The sequence below is a fragment of the Corvus kubaryi genome, unplaced genomic scaffold (genome assembly GCF_017639235.1).
Source record: "Corvus kubaryi isolate FWS band 111438036 unplaced genomic scaffold, C.kubaryi_AGA036_p1.0 split1-131, whole genome shotgun sequence".
Lineage (NCBI taxonomy): Eukaryota > Metazoa > Chordata > Aves > Passeriformes > Corvidae > Corvus > Corvus kubaryi.
This window is the reverse complement of record NW_024582073.1, coordinates 26,076,401-26,093,978: the sequence shown is the minus strand read 5'-3', so window position 1 is coordinate 26,093,978 and position 17,578 is coordinate 26,076,401. Positions and strand designations below refer to the sequence as shown.

The 17,578-nt window shown below is 43.5% G+C and overlaps 1 protein-coding gene across 5 annotated transcripts in view; it reads left to right on the top strand.

Moving 5' to 3' along the window:
• Positions 1–17,578, top strand: part of FGFRL1 (fibroblast growth factor receptor like 1) — a 169,957-nt gene that overhangs the window by 137,662 nt on the left and 14,717 nt on the right. For all 5 annotated transcript variants that reach the window (XM_042053002.1, XM_042052999.1, XM_042053001.1 and 2 more), the window contains one exon: positions 15,469–15,549. In XM_042053002.1, coding sequence (XP_041908936.1) covers positions 15,469–15,549 — 81 coding nt within the window. The remainder of the gene's footprint in view (positions 1–15,468; positions 15,550–17,578) is intronic.

Here is a 17,578-nt window from a genome sequence, read left to right as displayed (position 1 = left end):
GGGAGTACACAGGGATGTGTAATCAGACTTCCTTGCAATAGGATGGTGATTGTTCAGTGAGATAGTGGGCAGTTCATTACACGTCATGCTGATACGGGGAAGTCCTGATTGCCTTGAACATCCGGAGATCCCGTGGCTTCCACAGGGAGATGCAGTATCTCAAGCCTATTTTTTCTTGTAGAAACCCCATCCACAGATGTGATCCAAAACCCCGTGCTCTTCCTACATTCTGAGTTTACCTCTTTTTATTTTGAACAGAAGTAGATCTGGTTTGTATTTTTTAGATTTTCAGAGTCACTAGACTTCCTACATCATATTATTTAGCATGAGGATTATTTTTTTTTCCAGCTTGTGGACTCCCAGCATTTCCAGACAGACAAAACCGTATCAAATCATTGCAAAAGCATGGCTGTTTGACTTTTCCTCAGTTATCTTCCCTATGCCTTCAGAAGCAATCATGGATACATAGACCTGTACCACATTGCAGGCTTCATCCCATTGCTTCTTCTCACGGAAATTCTGTTTTTATTAAAAATTTTCCTCTCCGTGGTTGCTCCTTTTTCCTTTCAGCGAGTCTTCTTTGGAGCAGCCCCTCTCTGGCGTTCCTCCCATCCCACTGCCATGAGGCTGCCTTTATTCCTGGTCGAATTACCGAAGCCTTCCCTCCTCCCTGTGGCATCCAGGCGTCCCAGCACAGGGTTTACCCCAGGCTTCCCATTGCGTAGGCCTCTGTACTGCTGCCAGGCAATCCTTGCAGTATATGCTGCGGGTGATTCTCTCAGCCTCTGGAATGAATTATTTTATTGCTGCCAGCTTGTCAGAGAAATCAGCTTGAAAGCTGAGCCAGAGAGCGGTCCTGAGAGCGACCGATTCAGAGTGGAAGCAAGTCACCACTGAGCAAAATAAATCAGGGGATGCATCAGCTGGGTAATACAGGCACTGTTTTACCTGGTGAAGAAAATTTACACTGGTGAAGAAAATTTTGAAAGAACCAATTAGGCTTCCACGGGTCTTATATGTAAAGCTCATAAATATACAAATCATAGTATTATAATTAAGCATTGTTGTTTCCCTGGTTTTGGGTTTTAAGGGTATAGTTTTCTGTTTAACTGCCATCCTTTTAAAGATTTGGCATGGTCTGGGACATTTTTCTCTTCCCATTTACCTCCCAAGGAATTTGCATTCCTGCTCTGGGCCTGCACTTGGGTGTGCGTGCTGCCACTGAAAAGGCTGTGAGCCATAAATAAAAGAACAATATGACCACAAGCACCCCCTGCAGAGGAAGAAGAAAGACATAAGTAAAATAATATGCCAAAGAAAATCGTCAGCCAGATAATTTATCCACCCCTAATTATTTCTGTGCCAGAATGAGGTATTTCAGATAGTAAGAAAACACCTCTTTTTTTTTTTTTTTTAGTGATTTCAAACCATTGGCCTATTACAATTTGATTCAAATTTTAGTTGATTCTTTGTCAAGAAAAAAATCACCAAAGGTCACTTGCAAGCACCACAGAATCCACTTCATGTGTTTCTGAACCAGAAAGATGATTTTTTCATGCATTTCAGATACTTTCAGCCATTCAGACTCCTGTGTCTTGAAAGAAAACACATCTCAGGTGTCACGTTAATCTGGTTGGTATGAGATTATGGCTTGCAAATTGCTGATTTTGGATATGGATGCCTGGCCCATTTAAAAGACTTCAGCATAAATAGTAATAATAGACTTACAGTGGCGCAGTCTTTCAGAAGACGAGGCAAAAAGCTGTGCTTGTTAAAACAAAAGATACCCCAGAAGCAGGAAATTTAATATTATTAATGAAAACAGAAGGAATTATTGGGAATGTTTTCACACGATAGAGTTCCTCATTCAGGATGTATTACCGTGGGGACTCCACCAAGGGGTCTTGCTGGATCTTTTTTTTCCCGAGTGTGTCTGCAGCACTGTGAACGTTCCACTGCTATAGCCTGTGATGTATTTGTAACATTTGCATGTAATCTGTCAGGCAGGGCCTCTGCTACAGAGCGTGGGAGTTTCAGGCCCGTGGGATTTGTGATGCTGCAGATGCAGAAGGGGAAGTCAGTCAGATTTGTGGCACGGACAGGGGTTTCCCCGGTGTTGGAAGGAGGGAAGAGTAAGCCCTGAGTGCACTGCAGTCCGGCTGCACACAGGCTATTCTCACAAGGTTTCCATTTTCAGGGTCTGGACGTGTTTTGGCATTGGAGTTCTCCTTTTCAGCCAATCCTCCACAATTTTTCAAAGTTCACCCACAAGTCATAATTACCCAGGGGGACAACAGCACATGGATGCAATGAAGTGCATTCATAAAAGTGCTTGTTTTTGCACTGATGGGACTCTAACTGCTTGTTATCTCTGAGCATGATTTAGAGGGACATAAAGGCAGCATCTCAGCCTCACACATTCATAACCCCTTCCATCAAAAAATCTCGAAGCATTTTACGCACAGATGTAACCAGATAATATGTCCTGTTGTCTGTGTGGCATCTCCAACATCAGTCATCATCATTCTAAACCATATGCCAGAGTCTAGAGTATTCCCTGAAGTGTTTTACATGGGAGGAATCATGTAAATAGAATATCTGGCAATCTATGAATGGCTCACAGGATTTCAATCAACTGCACAGTTTTAAAATTGGCATTTAAATCCCTCTCACATCTGCTGTTTAAAATAGCCAACAGCGTGTGGAATACATTCAGTATGAAATATTCATATGAGTACGCTAATAATAATATGCATTATCACAGTAAAAAATAAGGTGTGTAAACTGCAGTGCTTGTTAGAGTAAATATTTAGAGATTTTAGAGAAAGCAGTGTTTACTAGTCAAAAAATAAATATTTTCCCTCTACAGATAATACTGAGATGTTCTCTGTTCTTTGAATACAGGACTTTAACATTCCCAGTTGCCCCCTTGGTGCAGATTGTGGCTTCCAGTGCTCTCCAAGAGCAGTCCATATGGGATAACTTGCATAGGAAGCTAATAAACTGCACCTGCTTTAGCTTCTAAATATCAGAGGGTGAAATACCTCTTGGAAAAAGTTTTTTTATGGGTCATCTGGGCAAGGTTCTAGGTGACAGCTAACTCTGGTTAGGTGTTAGGTAGTTCTGGTTCATTGACAAGCACTGAATTCCAGTTGCAGCCCTAGTCTGTCTCCTCAACTCAGTTTCCTATCTTCAAATCATTATTGTTTATAAAGACTCCCTGCCCATCCTTCATCTCCGTGAAGCCTTTAAATGAGGTTCAAGATATGAAGTGCCTTAACCTGGGACATGTTGTGTCTCTGACTGTAGAGGATTCTGAGTGTTGGAGAGAGCTGTACCCTCACTCTCAAAAAAATGCAGTAACTTTGCTACTGAGGACTCATAATCTGTTGAACTCTACCTAAAATAATGTTGAGTTTCATCTGTTTTTAGATAGCCTTGAAAGGCCTCTTTCAACCCAGGCTATCCTATGATTTTATGATTCTGTCTTTTCTTAGGTAGCTTCTATCTCTGGTCCTTTCTGATCCTAAGATGGTGGTTGTTCTTTTAGGCTGCTGGTCATGTGCTAGGACAAGCATTAAAAAAAATGCAAAAACACATGAAGGAATTTAATTCCATCCCACAGGAATGACTGTACTACGCCAGTCATTGTTTTGAAGCATGTTTTAGAAATTTCTAATGACAGCACTGGGATTATATAGTTAATTGTGGAGCAACCATTTTTACAATTTGTGTTTTACCCCACATGGAAAGCTATAATTTGCTCCATGTAATTAGGTTAGGTTTAATTTTGGCGAGACACAAGCCAGCATTATCCTGTGTAATATACTGTAATCCTCACGTTAGGTAGGGTGCCAAGTATTCAGTTTGTTTTGGGAGCCAACAAAATTGCCACTTGTCCAGGGTTGTTCTTGGACAGAATTGTGAAAATGGTAACATTTTGCTACTTAAACCATCTTATTATTAGTCTGACAATGACCTGGAGATATAGGTATCATTCATTGAACATTATGAAGAAGATAAATGGCACTTCATTAATAAAATTAAGTATTTAACAGCATATTGGGGCAATGTTGCAAGTCTTGATATCATCAGACACCAAGGCTACTTTCTGTCTCTCATGACCCCAAAATCTCAATTTTTTTAGCTTATTGTCATGCTGTAAGGTATAATGATCAGAGAGATTACACCACTTCCATATTGCTGTTACACAACTGCATATCAGTTTGTTTATAAAAGATAAATCTGAGTTTAAAAAGCTAATAAGTATTTTTTCTCTCTACCCTTTCAAATATCTTGTTTTTTCTGTCTTTCAGGAAGTCCGTTTATCAAAAAATATTTGAGTATAAAGTTAGGGGTTGGTGACTGATGAGGGGCTGACCACTGCCAATGACAGATTAAAATTCATGTTTATTACATATATGGACTGCTTTCTGAAATAGTTCTCTTCTGAAATCTGAGAGGAAGGATTCCCTAACAGCATCTTGTGCCTCACTGAACATCATGAACATCTTAGACACTTAAGGTGTTATATGCTCTGAAATGTTCAATTGAAAGCTATCATCCTCTGTTAATGTCTTAGCACTTTTACCACTTATAGGTGCTTTTATTTCTTGGAATTGAAGTTAAACCATAATAGGCTAATGACCTATCTTGATGAGGTGTGATTTTTCACCTCAAGCAGACACACTTTTCCCATTAAAGATGTTGAGCAGCAGTCCTCTCTGAGAGTTTGCTTCATTTGGTAATTGTCATAGGATGTTTCATTTTCTTCCATAGGAGGTATTTTTACTTTTCTACCAGAGGACTATGAAATATGTAAGCCCATAGAGACTGTTTCAATAGTTTTCATACTGGTGTGCAAGAAACAGCTGGATCCACATTCCTGGCTGTAAAGCCTGGTATTGCAATTCCCAGTTCATCATGATGGATTGGGTAATTCCACATGAAAGAATTATCTCAGTGTTTGGAAGGGACAGGACTGTACAAATGATTATTTTTGTTTGATTATAGATGCCATCCAAAAATAATGCCTGTGCTCAGTCACTGACATGTGTGACCTCTCTTTTCCTTCCAGCCCCTCTGGAAATCTCTTCATGCTGGCCTATTTTGGCCATGTGAATTTTCAGGGAGATAGAACATGTATCCACAATGTTTCTACACATTTTGGTGAAGAAAATAATAAACATTGATCAGTGCTAGCAGAGAGGGGAGTGATAGAGGTATGATTTTATGGGGGACAGCAGCTGTGTAGTGGTTAAAATAGAAGGCTGGGAGCCAGGTCTTACCAGTTTATCCTCAGCTCTGCTGTAATCTTCTTCTTATCACTAGCCTTGCATTAGTCCTTTCAGTGGCATGCCTCCCTCCCCCAACCCTAAGTAATTTAGGATTGTTGAAGATGGAACGTTGGCCTGTATTTTTGGGTAGAGTGTTCATACCACCTCATTTTTGGCACCCACTGTATGTAGCCACCATCTCTTCCAGAGTCAGGGAAGAGAGGTAGGTGTCACCCTGACCTTCTTTTTGTTCTCACTCTGGACTTGGACACTATAGTTAGGTTTCTAAAGTAAGGACTGTTTAAACTTTTCAGATAACACTTAAAATCACAGAATTCTTCCCAGTGTTTATAAACTTTCTGTAAATAACTAGTGATTTATTATTATAAATAACAACTACAGTGAAATGGTTATAATTCAGATGGGCTGATTGGTGTTGTAAATGAAGCTTTTCTTCTCAACTCTGTTAAAGTACAAGACCCCCATCATACCCCCACCAGGCCAAAATGGGTGGGTTCTAAAAATACGTTTTTCAAGAAACTTTAATATCCGTGACATCCACTCTGTGTCTGCACTACCCAGGCAGTAAACTCTTTAAACAAGGTCTGTCTTCTGTGCTATCTGTGAACAACCTCTAATATACTGGGACCCTGTCTCTAAGAAAGCCTTGATGCTATCAGAGTAACATTAAAAAATACTGGAAAACATTACCAATTTGTTCTGCGTCTGGAACAGCTGCCTGGTAATTGCTGTCTTTTGGGGGCTGCTATTTCATGCTCAGAAAGTGCTGGTGACAAGGCAGAAGCCTAACCACTCATCTTGTTCTCTGATTTCTTCTCCCTTTCATCCTCTGCAGTAGCAGATCAAGACTGTGACCGCAGACTGGTGCCTGTGGTACAGAGCTCTCGGGTCTGCTGTCTGTGTGTGCTGGAGCATGCTGATTAAAAAAGCAACCTCAACAACAACAACAAAGGAGGAAGAATTGTTTTCTTGCCCCCTATGGAATGGAGACCTGAAGTCAGGCGGGAGGTCCTGGTGTCTGGAGGAGTCAGCATGGTGGAAGGGCTGTTATTGCCTTTGTAATGTAATTGTTGTAATGGCAGGCCAGGGAATTGCAGTGGTTGAGCGAAAAGCTCCAGCTGTTTCTCCTTGTGGTTCTTTGTGTGGTTAGAGCAGGAGCTGGAGCATCCCCATGTGCAGATGGAGCCACGACTGAGAATGTGTCTCAGATGACTTTGTGAGCTCTGTGGGCAGCTATAGACCACAAGGAGCAAGGAAGAGCTGCACTTTCAGAAAGGCTTCTCCCTCCACAGCATTATGGAAAGTGGTTGGGGAAGGAGGGGAAGAAGGTTGTAAACTAGGTGCAGATCTGAACCAGATACAAGTCATGGGCACAGAGAAGGGGAGGAGAAAGGTGAATGTGGCAGGCACAGGTTGTATCCTGCATGGGCTCAGAAGAACTGCAGAATTCCTCTGTAAAGATACAGCCAGAAGAGAATATTTCATGTCTTCAAGGACTCCTTTTTCACTAACATCCTTTTGTTGTGTGTTTTCTTTCTTATCAATCATACCGTACTATGTTACTAAAGCTCTCTTCAGCAACTACATGAGCCAGCTCTGGCAAATGGAATTGTAAAATCTATAGTTCAGCCATAGCTAGATCATTATAATTTTACATGTTCTAAAGTTTGAGGCTGGAAAGCTGACTGGCAGAAAAGGAGCTGGGGGTGTTGGTTGAGAGCCAGCTGAACATGAGCCAGTATGTGCCCAGGTGGCCAAGAAGACCAGTGGGATCCTGGCCTGGGTCAGCAATAGTGTGGCTAGCAGGACCAGAGCAGTACTTGGCACTGGTAAGGCTGCATCTCAGGTCCTGCATTCACTTTTGGGCCCATCACTGCAAGAAGGACATCGAGGGGCTGGAGCATGTCCAGAGAAGAGCAACAGAGCTGGGAAAGGGTCTGGAGCACAAATGTCATGAGGAGCAGCTGAGGGAGCTGGGGGTGTTCATCCTGGAGAAAAGGAGGCTCAGGAGGGACCTTCCTGGTCTCTACAACTCCCTGACAGGAGAGTGCAGCCAGGTGGGCGTTGGGCACTTCTCCCAGGTAACAAAGACAGGATGAGAGGAAATGGCCTCAGGTTGCACCAGAGGAGGTTTAGATTGAATATTAGGAAAAACTTCTTCATGGAAAGGTTTGTCAGGCATTGGAACAGGCTGCCCAGGGTTGAATCACCATCCCTGGAGATATTTAAAAGACATATAGATGTGGCCCTTAGGGGCATGGTTTAGAGGGACTTGGTAATGTTAGGTTTGTAGTTGGACTCAATCATTTTATGATTCTATGAAATAGAGCTTCTTTCTCTTCTTCTGAGTGACTATTCTGTAGTCAAGCAGATGCCACTCTTGGGAAGCTTTCACATATGTTCGGTTTAAAGGGTTTCATTTTTTATCTCAGGTTTTTATGTATTAATCCCTTTATTCCCTTAAAATATCCCACTTTTCTGAAGGTCCACCTCTCCACCTTACACATTTACCTCTCTAAGGAAATACGTTATCCCTTTCCATACCAAATTTTTTAAATCAAGCTCAAGCAATAAACCACAGCATTCTTTATGCAAGAGTACAGAACAGGGACATGTCCATGTTGGTGTCCCAGCAGAGATTTCAGAATTAGGGAGGAATTGGTGGTAAAAGATTTCGTCTAGGTGCTGGTAGCAGCTTATGCACAGCAGTGAAAGATTCTCTCAGGGCTGCTGAAACTCTCTGTAGAAGTAGGATTGGTTTGTACCAGCTTGACTGGTACCAGCCTGTAAAATAAACTCTTTCTCATATGTCTGTGCTATCCCATAGTCCTCCTTTTTCTCATTCTGTGGAAGAGAGTTAAGTCTTCCTTGGTCTCAAAGCTGTCATCTCTGATTATGTTCACCTGTTGTTGAAATGTGGGATGCAGCAATAACCACCAATTCAGAGCTTTGCCACTGACAAGTAATACAATGGGCCTGTACATCATCACAACTTAAAAATGTGAGTTACTGATGCAGCTCTGGACAGAAGCCTCATTTCTTCACTACCCAGCCAGGGCTTTTGTCTGTTGACTGTGGAGCCTCTCCAGTATTTCAGGAGGCAGGTGGCCTGCAAATGTTCCTTTTGCAAAGCATCCTGCTTACCAAGAGATTCCCAGTGCTGGGCCTGAAGTGAAATCCAAGAAAATTTTTTGCATGGAAATTCTCATGAAAATGGCCAGAGCTGAAAATACCAAATAAGCCACCAACACATACTTCTTAATTTTTATTGTCAGGAAATTCCAGTTTTAATACCTCTGGTTATTTTTGGCCCAACTGCAGTTGAAGGCAGTAGGTAATAAAGTCTTCAGTGGCTGTCACAGAGGGAAATTCTCTGCCGGTAGTGTTTTACTTCCTGTTGGTTTTATTGTGGGTTGTTTGGTTTTAGTTTGAGTGGGGGGAGGTTGAGAAAAGCAGAGTGTTCCTTGGCTGCGCACTCCTCTGGGTGGGTTTCTGCTTTTCCGTCTTGAGGGGTTTTGCGTGACTGGACCCAAGGAGAGGGGTTTCTTTTGTGAGGTCTTTTTTCTTATCTCCAAATATTCATGATACCTTGCTTTCACTGAGCCCTTCCAAATAAACTCTGAAGACATTTCCTGTCTTTTCATAACATTAGCACTGTTAATATGTGCTGTTGTTGTAGGTAACACTGTTAATGCAGGCAGGTTAAGGAATGGTGAGCATGAGGTGGATGGTTAATGGAGGATCTACAAAAAACATTCAAAATAGTATCTAATATTTATGCCAGGTTTGTGTTAGTGGGATGAATTTATTGGAGTTTGGTCCTGTCTACCTCTGGCAGGAAAGAGGGTTCAGAGTGGAGAGTTGCTAAATTAGACCTCAATGATGGTAAAAAATTCAGAGTTAGTCAAAATGAAGACTTTGCATCTGAGTCTTAATGATTTCAAGTCACCCTTGGGATTCACCTGTCTCAAGGGTCCTGAAGTCATAGTTCAGGCCTTGCAAAAAACACAAAACAACCTGAAAAATCACAAGATACCAAAAAAGAGTGTTTTGCTCCTTTTTGCCCAGGATTTTAGAGTGTATTTGTACAGAGTTGTTCTTCAGAATCACAGATGTTAAGAGTTGTTATTCAGTAACAAAAAACTCCTATATTTTAAAGCAGTGACTTCAAGGTCAAGATCATGTTCAAGGTCCTCCAGAAACATCCCAAATATCACAAGATGAGCAATAAAACCCTGTCAGCTGGCAGTGGTAGCTCTCAGATGGCATTTGTGCTAGCCAGTGGGTTGGGCTGTTTTTCCCTGGCCACTGAGGGTTAATACCAGCTGAAACTCTAATGAAACCTGGAGTGTTAATCCACATTTAAGGAGATCTGGGGAAAGCAAGTGCCTTAATCCCTGTAATATCCCAGAGATAAAGTTGTTGCTGCCTTCCTACACATGTACCTCATGTACCATTCATCTGGGCATCAGATAAACCAGTCAGGATAGCAGAAGACTCCCTAAAATAAAGTACAGAGTGATCTTTGCCTTGTGTTTCCCTTTAAATTCCAGCAAGTATTACAGGAAAACCTGAATGCATCTGAGATAAACTGCAGAGACCTACTTTTAAAGATTGCACTTGCTTTTGTGTGTGTTTATCTACCATCTACTGCACCTTCAAGGCTACTGAAAAATAAGTCCAATCTTTTCCTGTTCAAAGTTTATGGTCTAAATTTTCTTGGTTAGGCTCAACAGAACAAATTCTGATTTAACTTCTAGAAAGGCCGGAGATCCACCTCCCACAAGCAACTTGAGTTTGGTCACTCCCTAGACTTCTGCAGCAGTGAAGGACATTGGGGAGCAAATATGATGTGCAAATATGATGCGTCTGGGTAAATGCGAGAGTCAGCTCCTAAAGCCGGAGTTCAGAGAGATTTCTTTCATTCATCCATGGGAGAAGGAGAAGGCCTCATTATAATTGTTCAAGCCTGACTGGATTACATCACTTCCCCCCTCATTTCACTCCCTCCCCACTTGCCTCCCTCCTTTAATTTACACCCCTTGTTCAGCAGCGGTGTGGAGTGGGGGCTGCCTTAATGATGGATGCTGATTGCTTCATTCCCCACTGCCCCCCCAGCGCCTCCCCCAGTGCTTTGAAGTGTGCTCAGGTCTCAGGCTCCAGTTCAGAGGTCACTTTGTTTATTTATGCAAAGCTGGCTCATCTGTGAAATGGGGCTTTCAAGGCCTCTGACATCAAAGACTCCAAAGCTGGTCCCATCAAGTCCGAGCAGGGATGGGCCTTGCATTATAACAAATTGAAGCAACTTTGTGAATCATAGGGAAATATGATGACTAGATTTTTGCTTTAAAAATTGGGCTGTTGTTTTGACTTGTGGTTTGATGCTCAGCACATGGTATTGGCCTGAAAACCAGTTATACCCATTCAGCTAAAACATGAAGCCTTCATAGAGAGCCTGTGGGTAAATAAAATTTGATCCTGACTTGGTAACAGTCTGAATATTTCCCATCGGTTGCTCTCAGAGCTGGGCTGTTATGCAGAATTTTCCATTTGCCTTAACTTTTAAGAGGGAATGGAACAATTCTGCTATGGTAATAAACAGTACCTGTATCCCACTGATGTGGCAGTCTTTGTCCCATAGGCTCCTCAATGGGCTTTGTCAATTGATGGAGTTACATACAGAAATCCCTTTTCTGCGGAAATCCAGCCTGCTTTGGGACACCACACACTTCCCCAACACCGTCAGCATCTCAGTCCTGTGGCATCTCAGCCCTAAAAGCCAGCTTGGAATGAGTTCCTGAAGCAAGGGAGAGTCAATGACTGGAGAGCAGCTGAGGATGATGCCACTGGGGTGACATTCCTGTAGAGTGGGCTGATGCCTCTGTGTTCATCCTGGCCCTGTTTGTATGGCCATGTGTGATATTTGGAAGGGAAGGGCCTACACGAGTTTGTCCCATGTCTCCAAGGCTATCACCTGACACGATATTGGAGCCTTGCCCTTCAGGTTTCTCAACCAGCCAGCATGCTCTGTAACACCATGGAGCCAAATTGTACATTAAGGACACCTAAATCATGTGTATATTTTCTTAGCATCAGATACTCGTGACATAAAATTAGTCAGTGATTGCTTTTCAAGGCAGGTTTTCCACTTCATCTTCCAACTGGCTGCTGTCCTAAGCGTGTGATACTGTCCAAGAAGTCCAGTGCAGGATGACCTTCCAATATAGGTCACAGAAAAGGGAGCTTGTAGGAAACTTCAGCAGTTCATCCTTCTTAGCTCTGCCTCTCATGGTAATCTGCTGGCAGCCAATCTGACAGTGCTGCGTAGCTGGTCCCTGCTGCCCTTGAACTGCAGGCTGATTTTTCTGTATGTACTTATCACCCCGAGCTGCCCACCTCTGTGGGGAGCTGACAAGAGCATGAATAAGCAATCGGCTTATTAAGTCATTTCTTGAATATAGCTAAGACTCGTGATCTCTGCTACTAACTCATCATTTGGTATGCTGGTCATACAGATCTGAATGCGGCTTGTTTCTCCAGGTCCTCTCTCAGTCTAATAAGAATACTGCCAGGCCAGTTGTGTTTGTGAAGGTTGGGGTGAAATGCAAACAGCAGATCTTCAGATCTGACACTATTAACCAGGCTTCAGACTGCAGATTTGGGCTGAAGCAGATACCTCTGAACATTCCGGAAATTTAGCTTTGCTTTCTGCATCACAGACCTCTGTAAAATATTATAAAAGTGTTTCACTACCCTTGGAAACCACTTGGTATTAAAGTTGAAAAACTAAGAAAGTTCTTCAAAACAGGGAGAGACATATTCTTTCCATGCAGCCACAGTACTGACTTCGGTTGAACCAGGTGGAAGTCAAATATTGATGATGTCTGAATTAGACAGGGGCCTTCCATCCTCAGAGTGTTCCTGAGATATCTGTCTCCCAAAGTAATAAGCAGCTCCTTTTTGGTTCTCTGAGACTGCACGTCAGAGCTTAACATTCACCCAAGGTGCAAGAGGGGAGATTCAAATCCTTCTCTGAAAGCAGCAGAAGAGAGCCCTGACCCTATATCATTCACACCCCGAGTTAGCACTTTATCATTATATCACTGGCTACTCTGCTGCCTCACTCATGCTTCAGCTGAAGACTCACTGGCTTCAGGGAGTCTTCCCCAAAGGAGCTTCATCTGGGCGTCTCGAATAAACTCTTTTTCCTGCAGCTGTTGAGTGTGAGTTTGTTCAGATACAAGGAAGGTAGGAGCCCAGTTCAATGCACATTGCAGCTGGAAGGGTCTGCTGGAGCATCCCTCACCCCATGGGCAGCTCTGGGGATGGGAAGCAGCAGTTCTGCTCTACAAGAGTTTCCATGTTTATGGCATTTCCCCGCCTCAAGACTTCAGCTATTGTTGTTAACATTACCACATTCCCAACACAAGTGGAACAAGTTCCAGTGTATCTAAGCCAAGATGCCTCAATGCATGCAGTTATTTATTTCAGTCTTGCTCCTCCAGCAAATCATCTATTCCATCAGCTCAGCATGGTAGCGTAAGTTATCCTGATCTGTTCCCCCCAAAATGTATTTTTCTGGGTTTGGTAGGTTTGCGATTTGTCAGGATAACAACTGATGATGCATCTTCAAAGGATCAAACGGATTCAGAGCGATTTTCCTTACATCAAAAGCTTGGCAGCAAGTCAAAGGGTGTGGAGTCCACAGTCAGTGGTTGTGTGTCAGCAGGAGGAGGGCACAGGGGCTGACTTACTGTAACGTGAGGCAGCAGGCAAGGGAGATACCCTGCTCTTTGTACATCAAACTGAGCAGAATTAAGGTATAATGACAGAACATCACCACTTAAACGTCTTAACCACTTGTATGATATTCAGCAGTTAACAGTGAACAGGAATCCTACATCTCTGACCACAGTTTTTCTTCTGCATTACCCAATACATTTTTCTAGTTATGCTGAGGGATTTACTATGCTCTCTGTCAGACAGCATCCAAGAGTTCATTTGTGACACTATGGATATTTATGAGAAAAAACTGTGCAAGTGCCAGGAGATAGTCCATTTGGCATTTTGACTGAAAGGAGTCTATGTCATATGCAAGTCATCGTGTATAATGTGTATTTTTGTATTCCCTGCATTTGGTTTGCCAAGGTTGTAAAAATAAACTTGCAAAGTGCAGCACATGGGGCACTGGTGTCCTCTGTAACACAGGCTGCAGGCAGAGCCTGGATGGTGCACTGGCACTCAGGCTCTGTGTGAGACTTGGTGTTTCCTGAGTGGGACCTGTTTCACCCTGCTGCCCTGTGGTTTGGGCTGGGAGGTGGCTGGGGCACCCAGGAAAGGCTCAGGGTGTCCAGCCATGGACCGAGGGTGGCGGGAGGTGGGCTGGGGCAGTCAGCTGGAGGAGCTGCTGAGGTATGAGCACAGCGCTGCTGCCTGGAAAATTTTCTTTTCCCCTCAAAGTGACAGCTGTACATAGCTTCAGGAGAAACGGTGTTGAAAGTAGCCAAAAGGAGAAGAGAGAAATCTCTCAGGGTCGAGGGGGGACAAACTCATGTGGCATTGCAGCCTCTCTGCTTAAGGGACAAGGCTAATGAGAGCAGAGCATCTCTTGGTATATAATGCCCTGTGCTGAAGAGATGGGATGATTTTCCAAAATAGCAGAACCTGGGGTGAGGATGGGGTTAAAGACACATTCTTCCCTCTCAAAGACTGCACACAAGTTTACATACTAAATACTGTTTTAAGCACAACCCAATTTGTAAAACAACTGTAAAGAAAAGTTTTACTATTTGTACCTTTTTGGGGGGGGCATACTTATATATAAGCTGAGATCAGTTTTTCCTCTCTGTTGCAGAGATTACAGAAATAATTTTCCTCTCTTTTGCTCACAAGACCTTTTTCTTATGAGTTGTAGGAGTTGGGCATTTGGAGGGATTCCTTCCTTAAATCAGATGTTTCCACTTCTCTTTATTTCTTTGGGTTTTTTACACCATTGTGTTCCTCATTGAGGCAAACTTTTTCCCAGCCTTCACCTGACCTGTCTCTGAAAATCGAATTTCCCCCACTTCAGTGCACTTTAGCTAGGAGCTAAGGAGCTCTTGGTCAAGATTTTCACCTCAAATCTAGCTACCCTGTGGGGCTATGCCACCTTGTAGAGCACAGAAGTAATCTTAGAAGAGAATATATTTTGCTTTACCATCATGTGAGGTTGGCCAGAGTGCCTCAGGTGGACCTCCCTCCTGGTGTGAGCCATTGCTATGTAAGAGGCTGCTCAGAGTTGAGCACTTGTGCAGTAGAGGTCAAGCTGGAGGAGGAAAAACTTCACATCTGGGCGCTGCAGTGGTGCAAGGCCACCAGTATCAGCCAGGTTGTAAAATGAGGTTCAGGGCACTCTCCTGCTCCCTCGGCCCTCTTGGAGACCTTGTGGGTGGCCATATCATCATGGCAATTTGAGATGGGGGCTGCTGGAGAGATGGGGGTTTCACCTTGTGGAGATTTTTATTTCTCCAGGGCAGAGCTGAGATTTTGGTACTGCTGTGTAGTAGTGATATAGACAGCAAGAGTGATGAGGGACAAAGTGATGCCTTGATACAGGTGGATGGGTAGTCTTAATTCAAAAGAAATATCCACAAGCAGCTTTTAAAATCAATATTGTTTTTGCCAGCCATAAATTTGCATTCAGTATCCTTTGAGAGCTCATTTGACCGCAGACCTGCTTGCTTTTCTGATTTTGTATGGAAGCTGAAGAGTGAATTAGTGGCCACACTTGTACTGCTTGTGCTCTGTATGACTGATCATGTCTTCCCCCACCCCCTAGGTTTAATTATCTCTAATTTTGATTTATACCATTATTTGCATAGATGGTACCACAGATGAGCTCCTCCTATGGAACAGCAACCTGTAGACATAAACAAAGAGGCTTTTGTCAGCTGTTAATGGCAACATTGATTAAACTCCCATTGATTTGGTAGCCTGCCGAAACACTCTTAAAGCAGAAAACTAAGTTGTTCATTAAACTGGCCAGGATGTAGGTGCCAGGATGTGGGTGCCTACTGTATATTGAGTTTGTTTCAGCTGCATGGTGTCTCCAGCAGGAAATGCAAACTCCTGTTGTCATCCTGTTGTGCTGCAGGAGACCTTCTTAACATTTTCCCTTTCCTTTCCTTCACAGATGATGCCAGCTCAGGAAAGGACAGCCAGGTGCCTGAAGGCTCCAACGGAGAATATGAAGATCATTCTGGGAAGCAGTGGGGTAAGGAACAGTGTGTGTTTCGTGGTTTTCCTCAGTTCTTGGTTCAGTGCTGTTTCTCAGTTGCTGATGGAGAGGAAAGGCAGAGCGACTGGAGTGAGTTCTCCCTACATATGGTCAAATAATAAACAGTGTCAGCTGAATGTGTTGGTGTGAATGGATTCCATCCAAGGGTCCTGCAAAATGCAGCCTGTGGTTGGCCCTAGGGCCCCCTGCCATTTACCCCAGCATGGCTCTCCCTTGTATTTGTTTTTCTGGGCAGTGACTTTCTTTTGCATGTGCAGCTATTACAGCTTTCATAGACTCCCTATAAAAAGCATATTGACTTTTACAGCAATATTTCCAAAAGTCTTCAGTGCCAACATAACATTCTCCAACTGAGGGCAAATGGGAGGTCTGACTTCACTTCAGGAGAATTAGCACTAAGCCAAGATGAGTATTTTTTAAGATCACCCTCTCTTTTAGACACCTGCCTGAACTTCTCCAAGCCCTGGACTGTTCAGGCAGAAGGTTCTGTTGCTGTTACAGAGCTTTGGGGAACTGCTAAAATCTCACTTGGAACAGGCTCTGAATCACCACAGGACTGGCAGGCCCAGTTTGGTCCAAGCACTCCTTGAAGGACAAAAAGTTGTCAGTGTGATGCCAGACAGCTTTTGGCCATTGCTGACAGGAGTGTGATGTGAGTTTTTGAGCTCAGTGGATGAAGCACAGCATTTCCATTTTGCTTGTGCAGTACATCCCTCTTTAGTTTTAAAATACAGAGATGGCTTTGTACCATATTTGTGGCCAGGGAAAGCCTCACAGCAGTGGTAGGGGTGGAACTTGACAGGTTTTTGCCATATGAGTCCCCACCACTTAAGCTGAGGCCAGTTTTCTTCAGGAGCTGACAAACAAGGGATGTGATGTGCTGTGGTGTAGTCCAGGCTACACTTGAATTACGTAGCTGGGCATGGGGCAGCGATAGGGGATACACATCATAAAGTCACCCCGAGACATTATCTCAGACTGAGCTTGTCTGGGGAGAAAAGGTAACCTCCACTCATTCTGGAAAGGGATGACAACATTTTAGAGCTGGAGGAAGGGTGTCTTAGATAAACTACAGGTCAGGAGTACTTTGGAAGGGGTTCAGCAGCTAGTACAAAGCTGCCATCTCTCCACTCTTCATTACCATGGTGCTCCTGGTAGAGCTGCTGGATGATAGATCAGTACGATGACACAACAATTGTATTACAAAGAAAAGATGTAAGCCCTACTAAAATGGTTAGGCACTGACAATCTTGTATCAGACCGTGTCTTACTCTGTGCTGCCCTGGCCCCGTCCTTTGTGCTGCGAGTGTTCCTGAACCTCTGCTTTTTCCCCTGTCCCTCCTCCTCTCCTCTCCCTAAGCAGAGAAGTGCCTGGGGCTGGCCATGCACCCACCTAAACCCTTTCCATCCAGCACTATTCACCAGTAAATTGCTGGTGTGAGCTGGTGTGGAGGGAGGGTCAGTGTGTGACTGTACGTCACTGGAGGATGATGGGTGAAAATGCAGTTTGTGTTGTCACAGTCCTGGGCCCTGGAGAAGTGTGAGAGGAGAAGCATGGTAAAAAAAAAATCTCTTCTTTGCTTTCTATCTACCTGGGGAAAGCAGGGAACTGATGTGGGGAAAGATAGATACCCCCATCCATGTCTTCCCACAACTGACTGAGCTCTTAACTGGACTTGAAAGTATTTCAATACTTAGTCCTATTGTGACTCTTTTTTTGTAATTATCACGAAAGCCGGAAGTGGTAGTGACTGTCACTATGTGGAGGTAATGGTGGTAGATGACAGAAGACAACATTTTTCATATAATCACCTCACTTTGTATGAGAAACGTCTAACAGAAGCCTTAGGGACTGATCCATGCCTCTCAAGGTGTCCCACAGAGAGAGGAGACCGCTGAATTCCTTCGCAGGTCTTTGTGCTGACAGACTTCCGTTGTATTTAATTTTCATTAGCTTTGAATAAATCATCATGGTAAACAGCATTTCAGCCAGGAGCCCGTACAC